The 26811-nt window shown below is 41.4% G+C and overlaps 1 protein-coding gene across 2 annotated transcripts in view; it reads right to left on the bottom strand.

Moving 5' to 3' along the window:
- Positions 1-26811, bottom strand: part of AMPH (amphiphysin) — a 248068-nt gene that overhangs the window by 101432 nt on the left and 119825 nt on the right. For both annotated transcript variants that reach the window (XM_049642759.1, XM_049642761.1), the window contains exons 3-4: positions 9635-9689; positions 803-897 (exon numbers count right to left, since the gene is read on the bottom strand). In XM_049642759.1, the coding sequence (XP_049498716.1) occupies positions 803-897; positions 9635-9689 (150 nt within the window). The remainder of the gene's footprint in view (positions 1-802; positions 898-9634; positions 9690-26811) is intronic.

Raw genomic sequence — 26811 nt, 5'->3', positions numbered from 1 at the left:
AACACTGTTCTTTAACAAAGAACTTGGACATGAGAGAACTCCCGACAGGTGGCTTGCTATTACCAGTAAGAATCACGTGTATCGAGCATCATGTCGATGACACGAATACGCAGACTTTAAACGTGTTATTTGTGGGTATGATTCTTAGTCTCACTTCACAGATGAGGAAGCTAACGCCTCAGAAGATTAAAGAATGCATCAACTATCATACAGATCATTCTTGGTCTCCACCCCATTCTCCTTCCCCAAAGCAGAAAATACCCGCTTTATCACTTCCCGCCAGCCAGATGGCCCTCGGTTAGAAATTGGATTTCGGGTGTTCAGACATGTCTAGGGACAAAGGCTTCTGGAAGTTACATTGCTATTAACAGGCTGTCCGCATCGGTCCTTTGGATCTGCAGACCAGCGAGTGGACCAGTGGCACTTAAGTGAAATAGATGCTTTTTGCACCTCCTGATCCTGTTTTCCAGAAGGGATGGGAAAAGCAAGGTTGCAGGGGTGAAGTCAGTACAGAGAGTCATGCCATGAGCCAGTTCTGCTGCAATGAGCTAAGATGTGTAGACAGAAAAACACTATTCTTATTTTGGTTTATAATAGTTCACTAATCACCGTGTATTTGGCATGCTCTTGATGCCAGAACTATACAGCGTCTTCTGGCTACATGGCACTCCCCGCCCCCCTTCACGATTAAGGCTGTGAAGTGGTAAGACGGGGGTCAAGGGATAGAGTAAGTGAGCGGGACTTGGCGGCAGCCTGGCAGAGACCCCCCAGGCCTCCTGTGGTGCATGATCCTGGCTCTTACCTCGCCCACCATCTTCACATCTTCCCGCCCATACCAATCAGGCTCATAGACTTCGTGCAGCGACTCGGTGAGCTTCATGGAGGCTTCTTGCATGGCTGGTGTTGGAGAGAAAACAACTCTTGTTGGATATAAATTGGTGAGGTGCCTATTCCTCTTTCGCCTACTTTTATTTTTTTTTAATATTTATTTATCTTGAGAGAGAGAAAGAGAGAGAGAGAGCAGGGGAGAGAGAGGGGGAGAGAGAGAGAGAATCCCAAGCAGGATCTGTGCCGTCAGCAGACAGCCTGACGTGGGGCTTGAGCCCACGAACCCTGAGATCATGACCTGAGCCAAAAGCAAGAGTCGGATGCTCAACAAACTGGGCCACCCCAGTACCCCTCCCCTACTTTTCTAAGAGAAGAATACTTTGACTATCCACTAATCTTTTAAGGAAAAACTGTGAAGTCATGACTGTTACTTTCGACTGTATTCACAACTTCCCGGGAGGGTCTCCTACTTACCCGATTACATTGTGCGTTTCCCATTATTTACATGGTAATGACAGATACAGAGCCTTGAAAAAAATCAACAAGGTGTTGAAAACAACAAGAGTAACGTGTTCTATCACATGTGCGGTCACTTACGAAGTGGCACAGAACCATAAATACACAGGACACCCAGAATACTGGCCCATAAAACTACAGAGTTCCAAAATTAAAATTAATCCTAAATGGCTTTAAATATAAGAAATAAAGACCATCTATAGAAGCAGGTTGAAGCAAAATTAACAGGATTCTAGGGCCTCCCAGCTGAAAGTGGTTGAAGTGGCCTAAACATTTTCAAAAGAAAAAAAGAAAAGTTTTTCTAATGTTACTAGAAGCTACATATACAGTTTTAAACCAGAACGCTCAGAAAGCTTGGAGTTCTTAAGTCTACGGGTCACAATGTTCATTAGACATGGCTTTGGTGTGTTGCATAAATATGGCTGTTAAATAATAGGAAAGATATAAAGTGATATAAAGTATCACCAAGTCTGTTCCACTCTCCGATCTGCTCCTCCTTCCAAACAGGGAGGGCACAGTGTGGACTGTGTAGAGACAGCGCAGGGCCCAGAACAGTCCAAAGTGTGTTCATTTGACTGTAGGTGTCCCCTGTGGCAACAAGCCCTCCCTACCAGCTGGAAGCTGAGACCTGTCCTGGCTGGCGTCTTGGCCTTTGTCACTAGGGGATATGAAAAAGAGCTGGCTAAGAGGAGAAAAGAGGAAAGTCAGAGTGCAATCATTAGAAATGAAAAGCATCCCTTGGGGTGCCTAGGTGGCTCAGTCAGTTAAGCCTCTGACTTCGGCTCAGGTCATGATATTGCAGTTCATGAGTTCGAGCCCCGCACTGGGCTCTGTGCTGACAGCTTGGATCCTGGAGCCTGCTTCTAATTCTGCGCCTCCCTCTCCCTCTGCTCCTCCCCCACTTGTGCTCTGTCTCTCTCTCTCTCTCTCTCTCTTCCCAAAATAAATAAACATTAAAAAATTTTTATAAAAAAAAAAAGAAATGAAAAGCATCCCATAAACTTAATGCCAATGACTCCATGATGGAAAGTTTTCTATGAGACTGAAAGCTGCAACAATCTAGACTCAACTACATGCTTGTTGGATTTAAGGGAGCTGATTCCGGGTTGAACCACGAGAAAAGGACAAAATAAAAGATGTCCGAAGTGACAGAAGTGTATCCTTGAAGAGTATGTGCAAAAGTCAACATGGTATTTCACAGTATGTTTTCTCTCTAGGTTATAGAACCGCCCCCTACCCGCCTTCCCCAGATAAGCTGCAGGTAACAGATTTGGTCTTTGCAAGTGACAAGTTTGAAGGTTTGAGGGCAACATGAAGTATGAAAGCCTACAACCCTGTCTCCACAAGGTACGTCACCGAGCACACTAAAGGATTGCCCTTTACAACACACCATACAGCCTACACCAGCTGAAACAACTTGGCGACCAAAAGATGAAACCCCAGAGGTGACACCATGAAGTTATGTAGGTGGAGCGACAGCCAAAAAATAATGTAAACACCTGCACGTGTCCCCTAGCGCACTCCGAGTGCAAGCCAAGGAGAATGTTCCTTCTTGTTCATGTGGCTGCTGCTGACGAGTGACAGTATCTCCAGCGTCCACATTCACCCCTCCCCAAGTAAAAGTAAGCCTCTATTAAGAAATGAACCCCTCGGGGCGCCTGGGTGGCTCAGTCGGGTTAAGTGTCTGACTTCGGCTCAGGTCATGATCTCACAGTTCGTGGGTTTGATCCCTGTGCCGGGCTCTGTGCTGACAGCTCAGAGCTTAGAGCCTGCTTTGGATTCTGTGTCTCCCTCTCTCTCTGCCCCTTCCCCACTTGCACTCTCTCTCCCTGTCTCTCAAAGGTGAATAAATGTAAAAAAAATTTTTTTAAGTGTACCCCTCAAAAATTAGTGACTAGTTGATACCATTCTATAATTCAGATGCCAAAAGCCTTCTCTGAAGTTTTCTCTTAAATCTTTGTCTTAGGTCTGATGGAAATTATAAACAGCTGTGTAGATGGGGTGTCAAAGTTTCAAGGGGAAGAAAAAGAAATGATGGGGTTGCAGGTCAAATAACCTTTGTGGTGAAAAATAAAACTGTGAATGTAAGCTTAAAATAAAATTATATAAGACCTTACTCATTGAGGCTAAAAGCACAATGTTGCAGTAAATATGTCTCCTAGCAGCCAAAAATAACTGCTAATTGCTGTGTGGATAAGTAGTGATGGAGAATTTGGAAAGAATCCATTTTGACATAGAAATTATTTCTAGAACACTCCATGGGAAGTACTTAGATGGATACATAAGGAATGCCATGAAGAATGGCAGAGATTTTAGGGATTTAGAACCTACTCTGCTGACAGAGCATAAGAGAAAAATTAAAAAGCTAAAACCCAAGTCCCCTTCAAAGTAGCTTGGCGACATCAAAGCAAAGTAGATGCTAAATGCTACCTCTGGCATTTAATAATATCTATATCCAGTATTTTCTTAAAATATTAGTGATCTCCAAAAGTGCAAGATGGGCGCCCAACATCATACACAGAATTATTATTCCACTATTGGGTAGGAACCACTTCCCTCGCTTTAAAATTTTGGACTTTCTCCAAGGCATTTACTGCAACATCCTCTCTCTTTCCCTTTGCCACCAAATTTGTGAGCATCTATTTTCACCCTCTAAGACTGGATGCAGAGATTACACTGCTACAAGAGTCCTCCTTGTACAGCCTGAGGGTGTATGTTCTAGTTAAAAATGCCATCAGTTAAAATACATTATGACAATAACCAGCAGCAGCTATAAACCATCACAGGAGTATCTAAAATATTGTATCTGGCAGCTTGGCCTATTATTTAGAAGGGAGCTGTTTAGGAAGTCAGCAGTTGGCTCTGAGGAAAACAGGAGAGGAAGCCTTTCTTCCAGAGACTTAAGAAGGAGTGCAAATATAGGAGCAGGAGTCAGGGGTGGAGGGGGGAAGGCAGATTGTGAGATAGCTCAAGGACAGTCAACTCCACCACTGGGTCATGCTTACACATGATAAGCCACGTACAACTAAAAATATTGATGACACCAGCTGGGCCATGCTCCATTTAGAGGAAGATCTGGTGTGTTCATCGCCCCTGCGTCTGGCCTCCACTGCCACCCACAGAGCGGTGACTCCCAATTCCAAATCCCTACTGGACATCTCCTCCTGGATGTGCTGATACTTCACGCTTCACATGCCCAAAACCAACTCTGAACTTCCTGTCAAAACCTGTTCCTACTCCTTTTCCCAGTCCTCGTGGATGTCACCCCATGGTCCCAGTTACAAAACTGGGAGTCATCCCAGATTCATCCTCCCAGAGTGAGTGCATCACCAAGGCACATCAATTCGGCCTGATTCTCAAATGAAGCCCTTTGCTTCCATGCCCCCTCTCACTGCCCTAGACTGGACTGGACACCCATCATCGATCATTTGGTGCAGATGAAAGAATCCATGGGAACAGCTGAGCAAAGTACTTAGCCAGAGAGAACACTCAAACGTCAGCCATCTTTATGAAAAATAATTTTGAAGGCATTATGGCATGATAATTAAAACTATTATTCACAATCAATCAGCCTTTGTTAAAATCTTGGTTCCAACACACGTGGTCTGTGTGATCTCAGGCAAATTACCTAACCATCCTAGACCTCAGTTTTCCAAAGTGTACGTTATTTTTAAATACATGCCATAAGCCACAGTAAAAATTCTATGAAATGAGGCTTAGTAAAAACTTACCTCAGTGCCTAGCACAGAAACGCTCAATAAATGTTAGCTATCATCATCATCATTATTAAATACCGGACTAGACTTCTAAGAAGTCTCCTTGCAGCTTTATCCCCTCGAGCTTGAATCCCACAAAACCACAATAACTATTTTTCTAAAATGCTATTCTGATCACATGATTCATTCCCTTGTCTACAATAATGTAATGACTCTCTTCCCTGCGGAGAGAATAAAACCCCAATATGATATGATGCATAATCACTTGTCTCTACGAACGACTGCCTACCATTCCATGTCTCATCCCTCTCAGGTTCTTGCTTACCCCTCAATGATCCGTTTGTTCCCTAAAGAGCCCATGCTTCTTTCTGCCTCCCTGGCCTCTGTACATGTTTCTTCTACCTGGAAGTCCTTCCAACATCAACCTTAGTCTCCAGTATATCTTATCACTTGATGACTACTTATACTCCCTTCCTGGGTCCATTTACGTCTAGGTTCTTGACCTGGTCTCCTGTCCCTCAGGTAGGAGTCTGTCCTGTTGTGATGCATGCGCTTCTGTTAAAGTATGTATTACTATGTACATTTGGCCCTTTTGTTTATTTAACTTTCTTCCCGTCTCTGCTGCCAGCTCCATGAAAATAGGTACCGTGTCTTGTCATCTCTGCATCTCCACTCCTAGAACAGCATTGAGTCCATAAACAGGGCTCAATGTGATGTGCGCTGCTAAAATGAACAAGAACACCAGATTTACTTTGCAAACCCAAACATCAGCAAAAATAGTACCAACCTACAGAGAAGAATAGCACCCAAAGATCAGTGATAAAATGAAGAGTAACCCAATTTCCCAGAGTCCTCGTGGGAGAGATGTGGAGGGTTTCTGAGAGAAACTGGAGCACCTTATGGACAAGGAACCCAAGGCAGCTGAGAACCTGGTGATGTTCCCACCAATGTCCCTGAGACCAGACGCAGGGGCCATCACTCTCCAGGGCCAGATCTCCCTTCTCGGTAATGCTGCTTGCATTACAGTACAATTAGTTAGCCGGTGTTCTTTTTTGTGAAAGCCAGGAGAATTGGCCATGAAAGCCCTTTGAAAACCCAAATTATGACCCATTTGATGCCTACCCCTTGTCTTTCTGTGTGTTCCCAAACCCCAAAATGTGCTCCAAGCAACATTAATTCTAAGACTTTGAGAAAAACATTCCACAGCCGAATACCTGGTAAAATGCTGCTCACCCCACAGACCTTCTGGAGATAATATGAACATATTAAGGGCCCTGTAGTAATACACTCTGTAAGAGCCTGTTTGAAAATTCATTCCAACCAGCCTTGACCAAAGTAATGTAAACATAGGTCTCTTTTACTGAGTATCATTTGTTAACAAAATGTGCTGGGGAAAAGCTGCTGTAAGGTCCTCTCTCCTCCATATGGGGATGCAACCATCAGAAGTGGAAGGACACAGTCTGCAACACTGAAAGGGTGCTTTGATGCTGCACCAACGTCTCTCTGGAGCTGACTCTTCACTCAGTGGAGTCTCCTAGATGACGTTAAGGAAAAGAATTCCTCGCGTCTTAAATGCTTAAAGCAGTGATCTTCCTATTCGGGAAGCAAAACTGACCAAAATATATAGACTTTGGGAAGGAGACTGAATTCACTCATTCATTTAACACATTTATCCACATGAAAAAAAAAATCATCCAACATAAAGAAAATCCTGTGCTTGAAATAATCCATGACAGCTTGTGTCCAACAGTAAAAGAAATACCTAGAGTGCCTTTTAGTTTCTGGTCGAATTGTTATAAACACCTAGGGTTAATTTTTTTTTGAACAGTTAACTATGAGCTCTATGGATTTGTGAAAGTTCTCAGAGCCTTAGGCTATCATTTATCATATAGCTGTGTCGGCTGGTTACAAAGAGGTAATATGCCCATGCTTAGCACACAGCCTGGCACGCGGAAGTGCTCATTCCATAGTAACAGTATAGTAAGTTACCATTATCCCACTGGAAAGATGAACTCTAATTTGTGAAACCAATGCCCTACTAACAGTCATATAGCCCAGAGCGTGGATAAGACAGTGGGTAAAAAAAAGCAAGGCTACAACATGGATGTACCTAGAGGGTATTAAGTGAAATAAGACAGTGAGAGAAAGCCAAATACCATATGATTTCACTTATATGTGGAACTGAAGAAACCAAATGAACAAACAAAAGAAAAAAAAGAGACCAAAAAACAGACTCTTAACTATAGAGAACAAACTGGTCATTACCAGAGGGGAGGTAGATGGGAGGATGGGGGAAATAGGTGAAGGGGATTGAGAGTACACTTATCGTGGGGCACCTGGGTGGCTCAGTCGTTAGGCGTTCGAATTGGGCTCAGGTCATGACCTTGCGGTCCATGAGTTCAAGCCCCGTGTCGGGCTCTGAGCTGTCAGCACAGAGCCCAGAGCCTGTTCAGATTCTGTCTCTCCTCTTTCTGCCCCTCCCTTACTCACACTCTGTCTCTCTCTCTCTCTCAAAAATAAACATTAAAAAAATAGAGTACATTTATCATGATGAAAATTGAGAAATATACAGCATTGTTGAATCACTATATTGTACACCTGGAACTAATATAACACTGTATGTTAATTATACTTCAATTAAAAAAAAAAGCAATGCTTTAGGAGACATGTGGACCAGAGAATGTATCTTGGCCCTGTTGGTTACTAGTTCATGACCTTGGACAAGCTATTTAACCTCTCTGTTCCTCCCTTTTCTTACCTGTAACCCAAAGGCAATACAAGTACCTGCCTCAGAGCTATCATGAGAATTAAAATTATATGCCCACCCTATAAAAGCTTAAATACATTTTAGTTTTAAAAATCAATTTCATGGGGTGCCTGGGTGGCTCGGCCGGTTAAGTGTCCAACTCTTGATCTGTCTGGCTCAGGTTGTGAGACAGCAAGTACCCATCTTGCTTCGCTAACAGCACAGAGCCTGCTTGGGATTCTCTCTTTCTGTCTCTCTCTGTCCCTCCCCCATTCCCTCTCTCCAAATAAGTACATAAACTTTACAAAAAAAATCAATTTCACTAATTTATTATTATGACTAATTTTTAATTAAGATTGTTAATATTATCATTACTTACCGCTATCTTTATAATCAATTTCACACATCCACAATGAAACTGTTAGAATAAATCCTTGCAACTGGAACCAGTATGTCAAAAGGTACACACACCCCCTTCCCCAAAAGACACACGTAGAGGCTTTTGCCAAACTGCCCTCCCAGGAAAGCTGTCCTATCAGCAGCGTACAAGAGGGGTCTGCTCCCCACAGCTTTTCCGATGCTACATATCATGGTCTCTTTTTTTATTTCAATGTCTTTGAACATGTGGAGGGAAAATGGCCACATCTTCCTTCTGATATCATTTAAATATTCTTTGATTATCCATCTATGAGGATAAGCATTTTTCACACTTACTACCCACCGACCAGTTCTTCTCTGGCTAATTTTCTCTTCATATGTTCTACCTATTTTTTTTTCTTTTAATCAACTGATATTCATTTAGTTTACCTCCTGAGCTCTTAATATCTTGGTTCACTTTCACCAAATATGTTGTCGAAATAATTATTTAAGTATGTATGGAAGTCTGACATATTCTTGAGGTCAAATCTCTCGATCTTATGGTTATCTCTTTTGGGTTACCCTTTGTAAAGACCTTGTCACCCAAGACTAGGGGCTATTAAGTCCATGGTATTTTATTCCAGTCCTTTAGAACATCTCCTTGTATACATATTTAACTCTTTACTAGATCTGTAAGTGAGAAGGACAGAGTAGAGTGCGAGGCTGAGAATCTTACTTTCTTCTGAGAGTTTGGCAAGTTTATCCAAGACCCCTGGCAGAGATCCATTCTCCCCCACTACTCTCGAAGTCTGCCCTGTGAGCCATCACATCCACAGGTACACCTGACCCGACTCAGTGCAGGCAGCTGGGCAACGAAGAGCAGGCAGGGACAGAGCATACCTCCCTGCCGCCCTCTTCTCACCCCACCCACCTCATTCTTTTGCCTTGCATGGCTGAGGCCAGAAACCAATGTCACGGCCTCTCTGTCTCCGCACAGTGACAGGGCTGCAAGTGCAGAAGGTCCCCACAAGTCACAGGTGGTCCAGGGCCTTGATTTCTGATAGCCCTGCATCTGCCTCTGCCACGACTCCTTGCCCCTTCCAGCTGGAGGCCTTGGGTGTGAGTCTGTGAGTGTGCTCCTCTTGGGACATGCTCTCCCTTGGACTGTAAACCAGCTGCAGCTTTTCTTAAACAAGGTCTCAAGCTCACTCGATCTCTCGACACTTCCTAGAAATCTCTGGTGTGGGAGGCACTTTTTCCTCCTTTCCAGCATCACAGTAGACATCTTTTTTTCTTGTATATTCTGATTATCATTTCAATGGGATTTGGGGAGTGGGTGGAATGAACACCTGTGCTCAAGTACCCATCTTGCCAGAAAGCCAACTGGCTTTGTAATTAACGCTGAATCCTGCCACTCGTGATGAACAATCTGGGCTTGGGGACATGCAGTAAACAACCCACGCACATTTACCTTTGATAGCTGCTAAATATCCTCGGAGTTCTCGCTGAAGCCTGGTACCCTCTGCCTGAAAAACACACAAACACAGAGATGCTAAGCATCTTGTCTATATTTTGCATGGAAACATGCGAGAGGCAGTAAGTCCCAGAGCTTATTATTACCAGAGGCTCATTCTTGAAAGAGCATAAATATGTACACACACAGATAAAGAAGGTGCCTGTCAGTGTTGATATTTATAGAGATTTTATTCAGCTTAAAAGTAAAGGAAAAGGCAAGTGACATTTTGCTGAGAATGGAAACTATACCCACCAGACGGCCTCCCATATACTCAAGAACTAGCAAGTCCATAAATTTTGACGCATGGAATACGACAGTAGGAGACCGGTCACCACTGTTCAATATGGTAGCTATTAGCCACATGAGGCTGACCACTTGCAACGTGGCTGGTCCAAAGAGAAATGTACCGTAAAGTGTAAAATACCAGATTTCAGAGACTTCTTTCAAAAAAATCAAATTGATATGTTTTATGCCAATTACATGTTAAACTCATAATATTTTGGATATACTGAGTTAAATAAACTGCATTACTGTTTTTGTTTTGAGAGAGAGAGCATGAACAGGGGAGAAGGGCAGGGGAGAGAGAGAGAGAATCATAAGCAACACAGAGCTCGATTCTACTTCTCCAGGATCATGTCCTGAGCTGAAACCAAGAGTGGGATGTTCAAACAATGGAGCCAACCAGGTGTCCCGATAAACTGTATTATTAAAATTAATTTCATGATTTCTTTTCACTTTTAAGATGTGGCCACTAGAAAATTGTAAATTACGTATGTGGATTGCATTATATTATTATTGGACATCACCAAAATAGAGAAACTCTGAAATAATAAATTTTGACATAGAAATCTTTGTTTTGGTTTGGATAAGGCTTAGCAACTCTGAGACTAAGATTACACTGCAAGGACTGGAGAAATGAGGCAAGGAAGGAGGAGAGCCAACACAGCGTGCATGATCAAGCAGTTGCCCCAGTAGGCAGCCCAGCCTCAGTGCCAGCGGGAGCTCTGGGAGAAAGTATCAAACACCCTTTAGATATCCTAACTGGGGAGCAAGGGAAGTGGGACATTCAGCCATCAACTCCTGTCCGTCATTGGTTGAGGGCTGTTCCTTGTGGGGGGGGATACAGGAGAAAGCCCTCAGACAAACAGCTGCTCTCGCGGGCAGTAGCAACTAAATCCAGTGGGCTCAGAAAGGGTAGCTACTAGGTCCCTGCAACTGAAAATAGTTTTAAAATGTGCATTTTAGCCACACAACCACTTAACAAACTTGCGGAGAGCTAGCACACAGAATGACTTCACCTTGATAATTAATAAAACAGCAACTATAGTTTAAGTCTAACTTGATAGTTAAAAATACAGCAACTATCATAACCACATTCAATTCAGCAAGCATGTGTTGGTTAGCGTATAGCAAAAAAAAAAAAAAAAAAAAATGCGGGGAGGGGAGGAAGTACAAAGGGGAAAAAACCCTACTTCCTTCAATGATTGCAGTCTAGTGGAGGAACCGAAGTATTGAAATAAAAATTGCATTCCGTAGCAGGTTACCTTTAGCTCTGCAGTAACCATTCAAAATATTTGGGAGTACAAAGTAGACAAAATGCCCATCACGTTTAAAGATAGATAGTAATTAATACAAAGCAACCGTGGAAAGGAATGTTTAAGACTATGGCTATCTGAAAAGGGCTTCTGGATGAGAACATTCTCCTATATGGTATAGTATGCATGGTGTCTCAATATGGTTTAAAATGAAAACTCTTAAGTTTCCCTTCTCCTGTTGAACCATTCAGAAACATCCTATGAAGGCGAACTGCCATAAGCTAGATCAAAACAAAACAAAACACCTTTCTGGATTTCCAAAACATCAAAGTACAGAGTGGAAAACTATGGGGAATGGGTGAGGAGAATGAATAGAAAATATTGATGGTCAACACGTGCATAAATGTAGAGGATGAAGGGGATCCAGGGAAGAAACGGGTGCAGATAGGCCAACATCTCTAACACCACCACAAAAAGAATTTGGGGAAGAAAGAAGTAGGTCTTTCCCACATTGATATCTATTATATGACAAGCACTGTGTCAGATTCTGAGTATATAAACTGAAAAGATAAGGCTGTGGGAGACTGTATTACTGTCGAATTTACACCTCTTTACCAGACCTGATTTGGGGGAAGATTACACTTCCAGCCCATCAACACTGGCCTTGGCTGCGGGACATGGCCAATTCGATGGGAGCACAAGTGGCACATCCTACTCCTGAGCAGGTGTCAGAGTCATCACACAGTCCTACCGTTTCTTTCCCCTCTACCCCGAGGCCTGTAACATTCCAGATAGGTGTTGCTTCTCCAGACTGGATCATAGAGGGAAGAGAACTTGAAGCACGACTGCCATTCATATTTTCATGAGCGAGAAATAAAGCTCTGTTGCTGGAAGCCACCGAGGTACTACGAGCACAGCATCACCTGCCCTAAATGGCCTGAGAAAAATGGTTCACCATCAATAGCGGAAATGCTGAAAGATGGAGAAGGCTGAAATCTAACAGAAAAAGAAAAAGCCAACAGAGTTAGCAGAAAAGCACTAAAGGCATTTACACAAACATTGCCGAAAGTAAATCCAATTGGAAGGGTTAAGGACAAAGTGGATGGCTTAGCAAATGGAAGCCCAAGTGCTAGTCAAGTGATAGATAGGTGGATATGAGAGAGCAGCGAGGCCCAGAATCATGCGTCCTAATAGAGGGCAGATAATTTAGAGAGAACACCCAAAACCAGACATGTGACTTACCTGGATGGATCCAGACCCAGATCAATCTAAAGCCTACAGCCCTAAAAGGTGCAATTAGGAGGCTCTGAATCCCCTAAGGCCCCCTTTTTCAAAATGGTAAGTGTACACCTTGGGGGTACTTAGCGGTTTGTCTAGGGCACATAGAGCCGTGAAATAAACCTAAAATATATCTCTGGAACATCAATTTACTGAGGTTGGAGGGGAGCAAATGGAGAAGAAACCATTCTTTTGTAATCAACGTTACAGGTTGTAAGCAACCTGTTATGACGTACGATGAAAAACTACAGAGACTAAACACAGAACTCCAAGACGTCTCCTGTTTTCAGCTGTCCGCTTTAGAGCTCTGCTCCGTGGGTCCTTCCCTGCAAGCGTGCAAAGCACTGAGCTAAGGCAGGGCTCATTTCTACCCAGAAGGATGCTCTCCCCTCGGAAGGTAATACAAAGCCTAGCGCAGTAACTGCTGGTTATGAGACGATACAGCCATGCAGGATATCTGTAAACAGCAAAAAAGTAGCAGGGAAGGGTGTTCTTTTACCAAATATTTAAGAAACAAAGCACATCAAGTTAATCCCACAATTGCCTCTTCTTTCAGAACAAGAGAGAGAATGAAAGAATTCAGGCTTCACTCCATACACTGCATTCACCCAGCCGAAGCAATAAACATTTTTTTAAAAAATGAAATAAGAGTCCCAGAAGAATTTTTTTTAGATATCTAAGAGTGGCAGAAAGTTCAAATTATACACTAATGGCTTAAACAGATGAGTTCAATTTAAGCAGATAAACTGAAAGGCTTATTTAAATAACTCTTCTTTGCCAATTATTAAAATTCTTAATTTTCCTCCATGATTATTAAGGTTCATAAATCATTTGGTAATAACCCTATCGAATTTCATCTAAAATTCTGCCTGAATCAGAAAGTAAAAGGCTCTGGAGAGAAACTGTTCACCTATAATATGCCACAGAAAAGTTCTTCCGCACAAAACCTATTGCATAATAAAACTTTCTTAATGTCGTTATCCTATGTGAATCACAAAGATGTTTTAAATTAGAAATAAATTCTTACAGCTAAGCTCAGATTTCACTGCATCTGAAATTTGTTCCATATTCCTCTGAAAATTACCATTTCAGTTATTCAGCCTTGAATTATGTATTGCACAGAAAACAAATTCAAAATTCCACAACCTACAACTACATGAGTACATTTTCCCTTCTATTTCTTTATGTCGTTCCCTATAAGGTAAGCTCAAACTATTATTCTAACTTGGGGTTACATTCTCCTCAGGTCTTAAGGTAACATGAGGCCAAATGAGTCTACTCTCTTTTTTTAATTTTTATTTTTGAGAGAGAAAGAGACAGAGCGTGAGTGAGGAAGGGGCAGAGAGAGAGGGAGACACAGAATCTGAAGCAGGCCCCAGGCTCTGAGCTGTCAGCACAGAGCCAGAGGCAGGGCTCAAACCCACAAACCAAGAGATCATGACCTGAGCTGAAGTTGGACGTTTAACCGACTGAGCCACACAGGTGCCCCTAAGTGAGTCTATTCTAATTAAGTTGTCTGATTGCCAACTAATACTCTTCTTTAGACAAGATCTAAGAAGGATTCACACCTACCGAAGGACCCTGTAGGCATATGGTATAATAACAAAGCTCTGGTGTTAGAGGTTCTTCATTTATTTTTTCAATTGGATCATTTATCAGTGTCAGCAGCTGCTGTTTCTCCAGCCCAGACAATGCCCAGGCCTCACTTTCTTCCCACACAGCCAAGGGAATTGGCTTGCTTTTCCTTCCTCATTAAAGCTACTCCTACCCACGCTCTCCCTTGGGTGTCACACTCTTGCAAAGCTAGGGAGAAGGAAGCAGTCTCCATAGTTCCCTTCTGCCAAGCTGTCCTGGAAAACAAGACCGGGTCATTTTGGGTTTCATCATGGAGATAATCAAAAATTAGCAGGCATGCAAAAAGTGTACAAGGTTTTAAAACCTTACAAAGGTCTGAGAATTACTGCCTCCAGTCAAAAAATCTCTTTATTCCCTTGCTGAGTAGTATCTTGAGGCTGTTGCTTTCTTCCCTTACTCCTGTAAGCACTACTCATGATAGCCACCTCCCCACCAAGAATGAAGTTTAATTATTTAATGAATTATTTAATAAAATCTAATTAAATAGGTAGAGAAAGAACACTGCAGGTACACCATCACGGAAGGTTTCAGACATCCATGTTATTCAATACAAAGAAATCACAGTCCATACCTAATTAAATGTGTTTCCAAATTGTTTGACATCAGATTGGTCCTTAGTAGCACCAATTCCTTAATTATTTGTATATATGTCTTGGGATAGTTGGGGTAGGCAAGGAGAGAGGGGCAGGTTCCCAGACATACTGGGCTCCTGGATAGATCTCATTCGTGTCTCTCTTCAGCACCTTGGAGAGCCCTTCAAACTCTTCAAAGATTTAACTTCTGTAGAATCAAAGGACCATTACTGCATCAGTGTTTCCTATGGCACTCTGGTAAGTGAACAGAGGAATTACAGACAGGTTTTCTTCAAGGTGAGCCAAGCTCCTGGTAAGAAGAGCCACCACAGACTCTGAACCACGGAAGTGTCTCAAAGTCCTGTCATGGGCACTGGGTTTAAAAGCAGGGCTGCATTTAACTATTTGATGATTAATGAGTAAGGCTGTTTATTGTTAGATGCACTAAATTCTGAAGCATTAAAAATATATTAATATTTGTTAATACTTATGCCTACAACTTCAGGATCCATAATATAGAGGTACCATTTTGTTAGCTCACCTTTATCCCAGTTACTTCAGACATCCATGTTATTCAACCAGAGTTGAGGCATTAATTTGATTAAATTGTAGGCACAATGCATAGAATGAATTAATAATTTCTAAGGAACTAAACTCAGGGGAGCAATCACTGAAAATTCAGGGGCAAGCCCACATTCTGCCATGTACATGACACTTCTGGTGCAATGGTGTGTACCATACAGCCCTGGCTGTGCTTACAAAATCAAACCCAGTGAGCTTTATTTGCAAGGTTATGAATGTCTAGCCAACCACCTTAATCAATAGGTATTTAATACCTATTAAACAAGCAAGGACTTTTTGAACTGACTTTTTAAAATATGGTGAATGTAGAGGTGCCTGAGTGGCTCAGTCAGTTAAGCATCTGACTCTTGGTTTCAGCTCAGGTCATGATCTCATAGTTCGTGAGTTTGAGCCCCACATAGGGCTCTGTGTTGATAGTGTAGAGCCTGCTTGGGATTCTCTGTCTTTCTCTCTCTCTCTCTCTCTCTCTCTCTCTCTCTCTCCCCCTCCCCTGCTCACTCTCTATCCCTCTCAAAAAAATGAATAACCAACTTTAAATATGGTAGATATAGTACTTATTTACATTTATAGGTAACTTTTGTTATAAAAAGAAAAAGATGGACTGGAAAAAAGAAAACGCCACACACATTACAGGAATATTTTCATTAACTTGCCTCTCAGAAACTGTGAGTTGATAGCCAACAGTATTGGCATATAAAAGTTGGATCTGAAGAGATATAATGTCACAAAGTTGTGATTTCACAAAGGTAAGTCCTATCATCTCATCTGTGATCATGAGCATATAGAAGTTCCCATAGTTACATTATGATTTTTGGCCTTTACTGACATTTTTCTCTTGAAAAGGCTAAGTAATATAACAAAGTTAAAACTGGTCCAATTTCTCAAAATTCAGACAGGTTAACTCAATCTTGAAAGCCATGTTAGTAAGATTTCTTACCATTTTCAAAGCTTAGAAGAAAATTAGGTTATCAAAGAGATAAGGTTTAATAGAGCCATAATCAGCACCTTGATTAACAGATGACTAATCTGAATCTACTTATGATCAAAGATAACATTAGCCTATTGAACAGTACAGGTACTATTAGTCTGTGAAGAAACAGAGCTCTCTCTCTGTTACAAGTTCAGATGCACTTAAATTGGAAGATGATAGTTTTTCAAAGGTAAAAGCAGCAGGGTCTCTAATATTAACATTTTTATTTCCACGCTTTGAACTCTTTGTAGTTAACAGGAGCCATCATTAAAAACCTAGCACTGATCTCAAAGAAAAATTTCTCCATTAAAAAATTTTCTTGGGGCGCCTGGGTGGCTCAGTCAGTTGAGCATCCGACTTTAGCTCAGGTCATGATCTCTTGGTTTGTGGGTTTGATCCCTGCTTTTGGCTTTGTGCTGACAGCTCAGAGCCTGGAGCCTGCTTCGGATTCTGTGTCTCCCTCTCTCTCTGCCCCTCCCCCACTCATGCTCTGTCTCTTTCTGTCAAAAATAAATAAACATTAAAATTTTTTTTAATTTCTTTTGGCATATATTAATGCAACAGATATGAGAGAGAGGAAAATCTAAGTGGGTTTTGAAATCACATTCATGGGCTGATCGTGGTAGGGGGTGGTGCATGGACAGGTGATAGACATCAGAGAACATCTCAGTTTCCACAATTTTATCCCAGATTCCTAGCCCAATTTCCAACTATCCTTGTCAGCAACTCCAAGTAATTATGATCAGAAAACCAAATCTAATATACTATTTACCTTTTAACAAAACAAAACTAGAAAGCTAGCTACTAGTAATTCCATATACATTTTTTCCACATAGCTCCTTAAGCCAACTAACTTGAGTTCATACAGATCTCTATTCTGGTCTTCTGGAAAGCTGGCCCGCTTGTGTGTGTAAGGGGATAGAACTGCCTAGTTAGAACTATTAAAGTCACCACATGGACACTGGATACAACTTGACAATATACTTTATTGCCTTTAGGCAATTGAGTTTGTGATCCCTGAAAAGTCATTCCAATTTCTTCTGTGTGTTTGTGTGTGTGTGTGTGTGTGTGTGTGTGTGTGTGTGTGTATTTGATGCATAAGGAGCTTCATAGGTATTATATAAACCCCTTTTCAACCTTTACCTTAATACCGAGGGCATAGTGTTTAATATAGTAGGGAGGAAACCGACCCAGAAATTAAGGGAAACTCCATGGGACTCCCACCCCAACCATGGCTTCTTGTCCTGTGGCTTATTGTTCAGCGTCCCCTTCTGTGGGACCATGAACATGTCCACAGTAGAAAGGATGTAAAAGTTTTAGAAAAACAACTGCTATGTCAAGTTATTAATGAGATGTATTGATGAGAAGGAAGGAGATATCTTGGAATTCATTACTCCAGTCATAATGTAACATCCAGAACATTCCTGAGACTGCCATTTATGATACAGTAGTTTGTTAGAGCTACCGTAACAAAATACCACAAATGACAGAAATTTATTTCTTCACAGCTCTGGTGGCTAAAAGTCCAAGACCAAGGTGTTGGCAGGTTTGGTTCCTCCTGAGGACTCACTCCTTGGCTTGCAGACAGCTACCTTCTCGCTGTGTCCTCACGTGGCTTTTGTATGCATGTATCCTTGGTGTCTCTCCTGCTCCTTATAAAGACATCAATCCTAGTGGAGTGGGACCCATCCATATGACTTCACTTAATCCTAGTAATGACCTCTCAAATGTCCTAATCTATAAATACAGCCACAACTCTGAAGTGTGCTGGTGGTTAGGACTTCAATATATAAATTTAGACATACACAATTAAGCCCATAATAATATTCTCAAAGCAAGCCTTTAAAATAGAGCAATATGATCACAAGATCTAACACTTACTGACTGGTCCCTTTGTTCCAGATACTGTCCTGAGTACCACAGCTCTATTACCTCATAATCCTCAAATTAACTCCATGAAGTCAGCACATTTTTACCAGTGAGAAAACTGAGGCACAGTCTGAGAAACATGCCCAAAGGTCATACATCTGGTGGACAGCAAGCCAGTACTGGAGCCTGGGTAGTTTAAACAGCCTGTGGGTTGTTTAAACTCCACAATACGCCTCCAGAGCCCACATGCCTCCTGCCCTCTACCACCCTTTGTCTCCAGGCTACAAAGACACAAATGACAGCTGAGGATAAATGAGGCTGTCCCAAGAAGAATCAACTGTTGATCAATGAGAATAATTTAACTAAAGACACCATTTTCTGCGCTCCCATGGTACTGTTCTAATCTTTAAATTAAAATACCGACTGTTCATGTGTTTCTCTACAAAGCTCATGGTTCCACAGAGTACATTCCATGAGATTCATATAGCACGGATGGGTTAAATGGATGGGTTCTGGCACCACAATGCCTGGCTTTAAAACCTGAGCTCTGTAACTTCTAACTGTGCAACCTTGGGCCATCCACTGAACCTCTCCAACCCTGTGATTCCTCATCAGTAAAATGAAGATGGTAATAGTACTCACTTCCTAGAGCTATCACAAAGGCCGAGGGAGACAGCCCATGGAAAGTATCAGCAGAGGGCCAGGCACACACGATGCATTCAGTACATGTTGGATACCACGATTATTATTCTACATAATATTTTCCAAATGAGAAAATATGCAAAGAATAGGTGTTTCATAAGTGTTTGACTAAACTAAGTTTGCTACATGTTATATTATAAAGAAATATCTTCATGAGGAATACACAAAACCTCCCCAAAACAAGCTACTTGGGATTTTAGAATGCTTCCTTTATTTTTATGTCTAAGTCTAAAATACACAGTTTTTCTTTCCAGGAAGATTATTTTTTTTAATAGCTTTAAATGTTGCAGCGATAGGGGCGATGGGTGACTCAGTCGATTAAGTGTCTGACTCTTGATTTTGGCTCAGGTCATGATCTCTCGGGTCATAGGATTGAGCACTGGATAAGGCTCTGCACTGTTAGTGTGGAGCCTCCTTGGGATTCTTTCTCTATCCCCCTCCCCCACTCACTCACTCTCTCTCAAAATAAATTAAAAAAATGTTGCAGTCAGTAATAGAGGATCCTAAAGTACATGGGAGTAATTTCTGCAGATATATAAGAGCCACTGAACAATGGATCTAAGAAATACCAAGCCAATATGATAAACTGCTGTAAGGAAACAAGATAGCATGAATACCAGTGGCCAAAAGAATGATAAAATTCATGCCCATAATGAAAGCTTTTGTGACATATACTCAGTTTTTTCATACGCAAAGCAGAATTGTAATTGTGGAAGGCTATGAGAACCAAGTGAGACAGTGTTCGTACAAAACACTTTATAAATGGCTAGGCCTATTTGTGGAAAGCCTTAATAATAAGAAATACTTCATCACTGCTTTTACCTAAGCCAGTCAGACAGGGCTTGGAAATTTGCCAATTTTTAAAGCTCCTTAGGAAATTCTTATAATGATCCAGGTTAAGAACATATTCAAATAGATGTGCAATTGAGGAAACCATTATCTTTACTATATTGATATCATCTCAGGCTTGCATCCAACTTGTTACTACCATATGATGTCTCTTTAGAGACACAAGTCAACCGTGCGAGCTGGTTCAGAAGTCTGGAGTGGGGCCCGGGAATCAGTATTTTGACAAGGAATCCAGGTGATTTTGATGGTTATTTGGGAACCTCTACTGCAGTTCGTCGCTGTGTCTATAATGTAATTGACAGTTAGTGGTTTGATGCAGCTGTCGTATGAGATGGCCAAAAAGACACTTAAAAATATGTCTGGCTCCAGGTTTCCATCAGTTACCATCAGACATTCCTTCTAAGGCACCCATCACTTAGATTGGAACTCCTATACACAGTGTATGTGGGGTGTGCGGGCTGACTGACGAGAGAGAATCACAGACAATGGGAACAATAATACTGACACAAACCTGAAAATCAATTGCAGCGTGTCTATGCAGATTTTCAAGGCCATTTCAGACAGTCTTCTGGGCTCAGATGAGAGATCTCTCTACTTCTCTGCATCCCATTACCACAACAATACGGTCAATCTGGGGATCATTTCGAGAACATCCAAACTAGGTAATATGCTTACTTCACAAGGGGAAGAGGAAGACATATGGAATTGGTCTCTAACTGGATGCTGAGGAATGGAGTATGAAACCCTCCCCAGCTGACACAGTTAATTAATGTAGTCAAGTAAAACACAATTAAAGAGAAGTAACAGCACAGGATAGACAGAAGGGAATGATCAAAGTAATAACACAAAGAGCTTCCTCTAGAAGTGATTTCTTAAATGGGTAACAGACACCAAAGGGAGCTGCACAAACAGTGATCCTTGGAATGTCTGCAGTTTGGGTCAGATTTTGGTTAGGTTTCAACTAGACCTTTTTATTTACATATGCCATAACTAAGGAGATATTCTTGCAGATGTGACAAAACAAGTAAGAGTAAAGAGGATAAAAGATGGATAGGTTTTCCAGGAAATGCTTTTGTTTTCTTTCTCCCCTCTATCACTATGGACAGCAACACCCTTAATAGTCACAGGAAGCAAGCAGACTCCTTTTGCTCCTATGAAGCCAATGAGCACAGTAGAAGAGGCCTAATGGATGTGTCCAAAATGCAGTAAATAGAGACACTATAGAGAAATGTAGGGGAATTTGAAGCGCACGGGCCAATATATTCTTTTGACACCTACAGATTTCCATTCTCTGTTCCCTCCCATAGAAGTCGGTTGTATTGGCAATCACAATGGGTCATACTTACCAAACAAGGAATCTAAATCAAGACTATACACACAAAACACCTCTTTGCCATAAAAACAAGATTATACAGGAGGCTGACAGTCTTAACTAGGGGACTAGTGGCCAGATTATATTCCCTTGCTTTTTGCCACACGGTGGATGTACTACATATAAATCAGTTAAACTAAGAGCCTTGTAGCTGAGCATATAGCCACTTCATGAATATTTAGCACACAATGCAAGCTGCATTACAGAATGAGAGGCTGGCAGTCACAGCCAGTAGACACCCACTGAGCCCAGGGAGTCTAGATGGCAATGGGATTGTGGGAATGCATAGAAATCACTTTTTCAAAGAATACCAATTGGAGTGAGAGTAAACTTGGGCGCTAATGTTAAGTGATGAGACTAGGATACCAAAATGCATCACGATGGAAGTACAGGAATATCACCTCAGAACCCTTTGTCTTCTTTGTACTATTTTAACTGCTTATAAAGAAAGAAGACTTTTGCACACTAGACTACCAGCTTGACAAAGACAAGAACTATGACTGACTTGTTTATTATTTTTTTTCCAAAGCCTTGTGCTTAGTAGACACTCAATATTGATGTGTTGAGTCAGCCAGGAAATGCTTTTTTGAGAAAGAGGCGGCAGTGGGGGGGGGGCAGGGGTAGAGAGAGAGCGAGACAGAATTCTAAGCAGGCTCTGCATTGTCAGAGCAGAGCCCCAAGAGAGGTTCAAACCCACAACCATGAGATCATGACCTGAGCCGAAATCAAGAGTCAGATGTTTAACCAACTGAGCCACTCAGGTGCCCCAGAAATGCTTTTGATATATACTTATCCATGGGGAAGCTCTTTCTGGCCTGTTACAAATATTTACCTATTGTCTTCAGTGAACTGTCCAGCTCCTAATTCATGTCAATCCCTCCAATTGTGTACTAGAGCCCATCTCCAACTGCCTACTCAAGGACATGAGTCAGTTGTTGTTCCTCCCTTTCTCTGTGATTCATCACATTTTCCTTCTATACTAAATGAGTCCCATTAGTATCCCTAGAATTTTGCCATCATAAGAAAAATGTTCTCTTGACCCCATTTCCTCCCCCAAGTTAGTTTTATTTACTTGCAACCCTTTAAATTTTTTTTAATGTTTATTTATTTTTGAAGGACAGTGAGACAGAGCATGAGCAGGGGAGGGACAGACACACACACACACACACACACACACACACAGAATCCGAAGCAGGGTCCAGGCTCTGAGCTGTCAGCACCAGAGCCCAATGCGGGGCTCGAACTCATAACTGTGGGATCATGACCTGAGCCAAAATCTGCCACCCAACCAACTGAGCCATCCAGGTGCCCCTTACCTGCAACCCTTTAAAGCAAAACTTGAAAACTTGCTGTCTCTACACCTCCTGATACTCTTCACCTTGCTCTACATACTCTCTACTTGCACAAGAAAACCTGGGGCTTTTTTCTCTATAATTCTCATCATTTTCTAGAAAACAATATAATCTGCTTATTTCTTATGTTTTCTTTATTGTCTATCCCCGTGTTTTGGAATATAAGATCCAAACATGGACCTTTGTCTTCACTCAAGTGACCTTTGTCTTGACTCAAGCTTCCCAAAGATCTGGGTATATTCCTGACAAGAAGACACTCAATAAACGTAAGACAGAGGGATGTCTAGGTAGTTACAGAGTATAGTTCTGAACCTGCAGCCACATGCTATCATGTATCAAGCAACCTGCAAAAATTCCCTGAAAGTTGATATTAAGAGAAAACATTTTAAATGTTGGAAAATATTTGCACAGTAAGATAGTTTTCAATATTACGGAATTCTCACAGAAACTTATGGAGAGCTGGAACTAGAAGGATCTCTAGGTAAACTTTATTCCCAAAGATGCAGACACATACCAATTCTCTTACAGAGTATTGTGCAATCATGGAGTTTAAACTTTAATGGAAAAACCCAGTATAAATTCAAGCAACAAGACTCAACAATAAAGTTTCTCAGAAGCAATGAACTAGTATCACTTCAAAATATTACTGCTCTGCAGTAAAAACATCCTACCAGAGAAGAGTGAGCTTGCTCCAAAATATACTTGTAAAAAATGCTAACACTGGAGAACGTAACTGGGATTCAAGGACCGAAAAACTTCCTGCATAATTAAGATGACTTATTATATTAAATTAGTAAATGTATGCAAAGCTCTTGGAAGATTGAAAATATTATATGTGCCAGCTGATATTTATGGAGTAGCATAGAACTAAGGCAGCTCCAGAATCCAGGAAGGGGCCAGAGCCTTGTTCTAGTCTTGATAACCCAGGTTATAATCAACTCTAAGCCATATCAGACATTCTCCAAGGGCTATTTTGCTGCCAAAAATGAAGATAAAAGAAGTCAAGTAAATGACAGTGAAGAGAGGCTTTGGTATTGAATTGGTAAGGAGGCACAGAATATCCAAGACAAAGAGTGAAGACAGAGAATATGTGTGAGAGGAAGGATATACTTACTAAGTACCTAATAGGTGCCAGAAGGCATGGAAGATTTTTTTAAATGACTAAGACAGGATGTCTTCCTTTACATATTCTGTAATGTAATGAGGACATACACGCTGTTATATAAGAAAAATGGAACAAGAGTTATCAGATGAAGTACAAAAGAAATATACTACAGGAGTATACAGAGGACGAGAGATGTGGACTGAGGAGACTGGAAAGACATCAGGTAGGAAATACCTTGTAAGTTGACTGTAAGGGAAAGTGGGATTTGAACACATGGGGATGGCGGATCAGGCAAGGACAGTTCAATTCCAAGGAAGCGCTTGCAGTGAGGGAACTGGAAGACGAGCTTGGAAGTAAGCAGTGTAGTCCCTAAAGGACACCATCAGACACAGGCCACCAACTCTTCACTCTACCAACTTCCTTTCTGCCTTTCATTACACCACAGCATCTGGATTCGAACCAGCCTCCCTAATGTGGTACCTAAAGAGAATTGCCATCTATATCACTGATAGGCTGTTTCTGCCAAATACTATAAGGGACAGTGTGATCAAATATTATAAGAAACAGTATGATAAAATCAGAGGAAGGCTAAAGAAAGGTTTAGTGAGAAAACGTGAGAGAGTGTGGAGGCTGCTTGGGATTCTCTCTCTCTCCCTCTCTCTCTGCCCCTCCCCCATGCACTCTCTATCTCCCTCAAAATAAACAAACCTAAAAACAAAAACAAAAACCAATTCATGCCCTACAAAACAGGAAACGGAATAAAAAGACAAAGACTAACCAAGCAGAATCTTCTCGAAGTTGTGCAAATACATATTCTTAAAAGGCTCACTTAAGGGACTTACTCCAGACAGGTCAGAGATTTTTCTGAGTTAGAATGTACGCATGGAGTCAGACATGTTTTTAAAGAACAGAGAGAGTTACTGGTAGAGAGGTTTTTGGGTAGGTGCAGATTGAGTATTAACACACCACTCCACGTATCACTCTTGCTTTATTATACTTCATTCAAGAAAAAAAAGTTTCACCACCCCATTTCTTTTTTTTTTTAAATTTTTTAAACGTTTATTTATTTTTGAGACAGAGAGAGAGCACGAACGAGGGAGGGTCAGAGAGAGGGAGACACAGAATCTGAAACAGGCTCCAGGCTCTGAGCTGGCAGCACAGAGGCCGACGCGGGGCTTGAACTCGCAGACCGCGAAATCATGACCCCAGCCGAAGTCGGCCGCTTAACCGACTGAGCCACCCAGGCGCCCCTTCACCGCCCCATTTCTATGCTGCTTTCTTGCTCTATAGACTATTCACTCTCTGTTGGACAGGTTTCATAGAAGGCATGACTTTTGGTAGGAGCTTCTCTTACACACTCTGCTGCAAGGTCACCAAAATTCTGTCCTGCTGGTCTACCATGCCCACATAAGACCTTGACAGGTCCTCATCCAGCGTCAAAACACTTCCTTTCCCTCCATTTGACAGCCTTGTCCATTATATAAAGGACCCAAAGGTAAGTCTGATCCAATTTAAACCTTGTTATGTTTTGCTAAAGGATATCAACCAATGGGCAATAAATTGAATGTGAAGAATTAGCCCCGTATCCCACACCTAATAACGTTCACGAAGGTCATGATGGCATTTCAAATAGTTTGGCCACTGCAATCTTAAAGAGCCCTCCTATTTCTACATTAACATAAATTAAACATGTTGGCCCTGGCCCTGAACAAATGATTTCTTTAGAATAAAGTTTATTTTAAATGAAAGTATTAAAAGCAGACAACAGGAGGAAAATGTTATATAAATAATCAACCTGTGATTTGTACCAGAGGTGCCCTGGAATGAGTGAGCCCTCATCCCAGGATAGAGAATTCCTCCATGACTTACTTCTGTGGCCACAATGGAACCAGGGTAATTAGGGTCAATTTTAACCACCCTGTGAATGTCTTACTACACTTCTCATAAGAAATTCCTAATAAGATGTAAAGGAACCACATTTTATTCTTTAGGGACAATACAAACAAACCACATATTTTTAACTGATAACTGTCATTCTATTCAAGTCTAAAAAAAGAGTGTCCAATAAGTTAACAGACTGTATTAACTGCTGCCTTTCCTTTAGGACATTAATAATGCTTATTATTTAGTATACTTACATGTATAGCAATACTTATATATTTGGTATAATGTAGCCCATAGGTCATCCCATAGACATGGATATTTTTATAGACCCAATTATAAAATTGAATCAGTGCCAACATTTAATAATTGAGTTATTTCCACTGGTGCACGGCCAAAGTTAGTGGGGGTAGGGGAGAAACAGTCAGAAGTCAGGTGCCAGAAGCCAGGACAGAGCACTCGTAGCAGGCAGGCATACCACCGGGCAGGGGGAAAAGCTCTGCTGGTGTGCCAAGTGGGTGATGAGTCTTGGCCAACCATCCTAGATTACAGAGGAGGGGCAAAGTGCAGGCTGATGTGAATCAGCCCCAGCCAAATAGCAGAGAACACTCTTGGTTGGTACAACACAGGAAATGAGAAGTTAGCCCACATGGTCTGGAGACTGGTTACATAAAGTGTATCACACAAATAAATATATATTGGGAATAATGGAAGCCAGATGGCTCATCTCAAAGAAGGAGGTACCAATATGAAAAGAAGGAAGACTCAAAGCAGGAGATATTGAATTGTAATTGGAGATATCATGGTTTCAGAGAGATGAAAAAATACAGAGAGCGTGTAATAAGTTTATGTGTGTTTATTCTGTCCAGTTAGAAGACTTATAGAAGCACGATACCCTAAAAGCAAAGAATATACCCAGCACTCAGGTCTTGGTTTCTAAATGTCATTCTCGACTTAGGAAAAAAAAAGACCACGTCTCCTTAAAGAAACCATTCATTGAAGGCTGGGGAGGACAGGCACAGCATGAAGCTGGAAAAGAAAAAAGAAAAAAAAAGAAAAGAAAAGAAAAAGTAAAAAATGTTCTCAAAGAATGGGGACATGTATAAAGGACACAGGAGTCACCACTGGCAGTTCCCACTGGCCAAATTTAGGGCAATTGTGCTGCAAAACAACTAATAATAATGTATTACAACCCACTGAATAAAATAGGAATCTCTATGTCCATACTAATATAATTAGAGGAGAAGGAACATTTTACCAAGGAGTAGAATGCTAACTAATAAGTGTTGAAGGAATTGGGGCAGGGGGCGGGGAGAATCACCATTTAGCAACCATTAGAGTAACAGCTGATTAAGACAAGAAGCTTCAACGGATAAAAGTAGTAGCGAAAATTTTCAGAAGGAACAGGTTATTTACCGAGTCTCAAAGTG

Source organism: Panthera uncia, chromosome A2, assembly GCF_023721935.1.
Source record: "Panthera uncia isolate 11264 chromosome A2, Puncia_PCG_1.0, whole genome shotgun sequence".
Lineage (NCBI taxonomy): Eukaryota > Metazoa > Chordata > Mammalia > Carnivora > Felidae > Panthera > Panthera uncia.
This window is presented reverse-complemented; position numbering and strand designations above follow the sequence as displayed.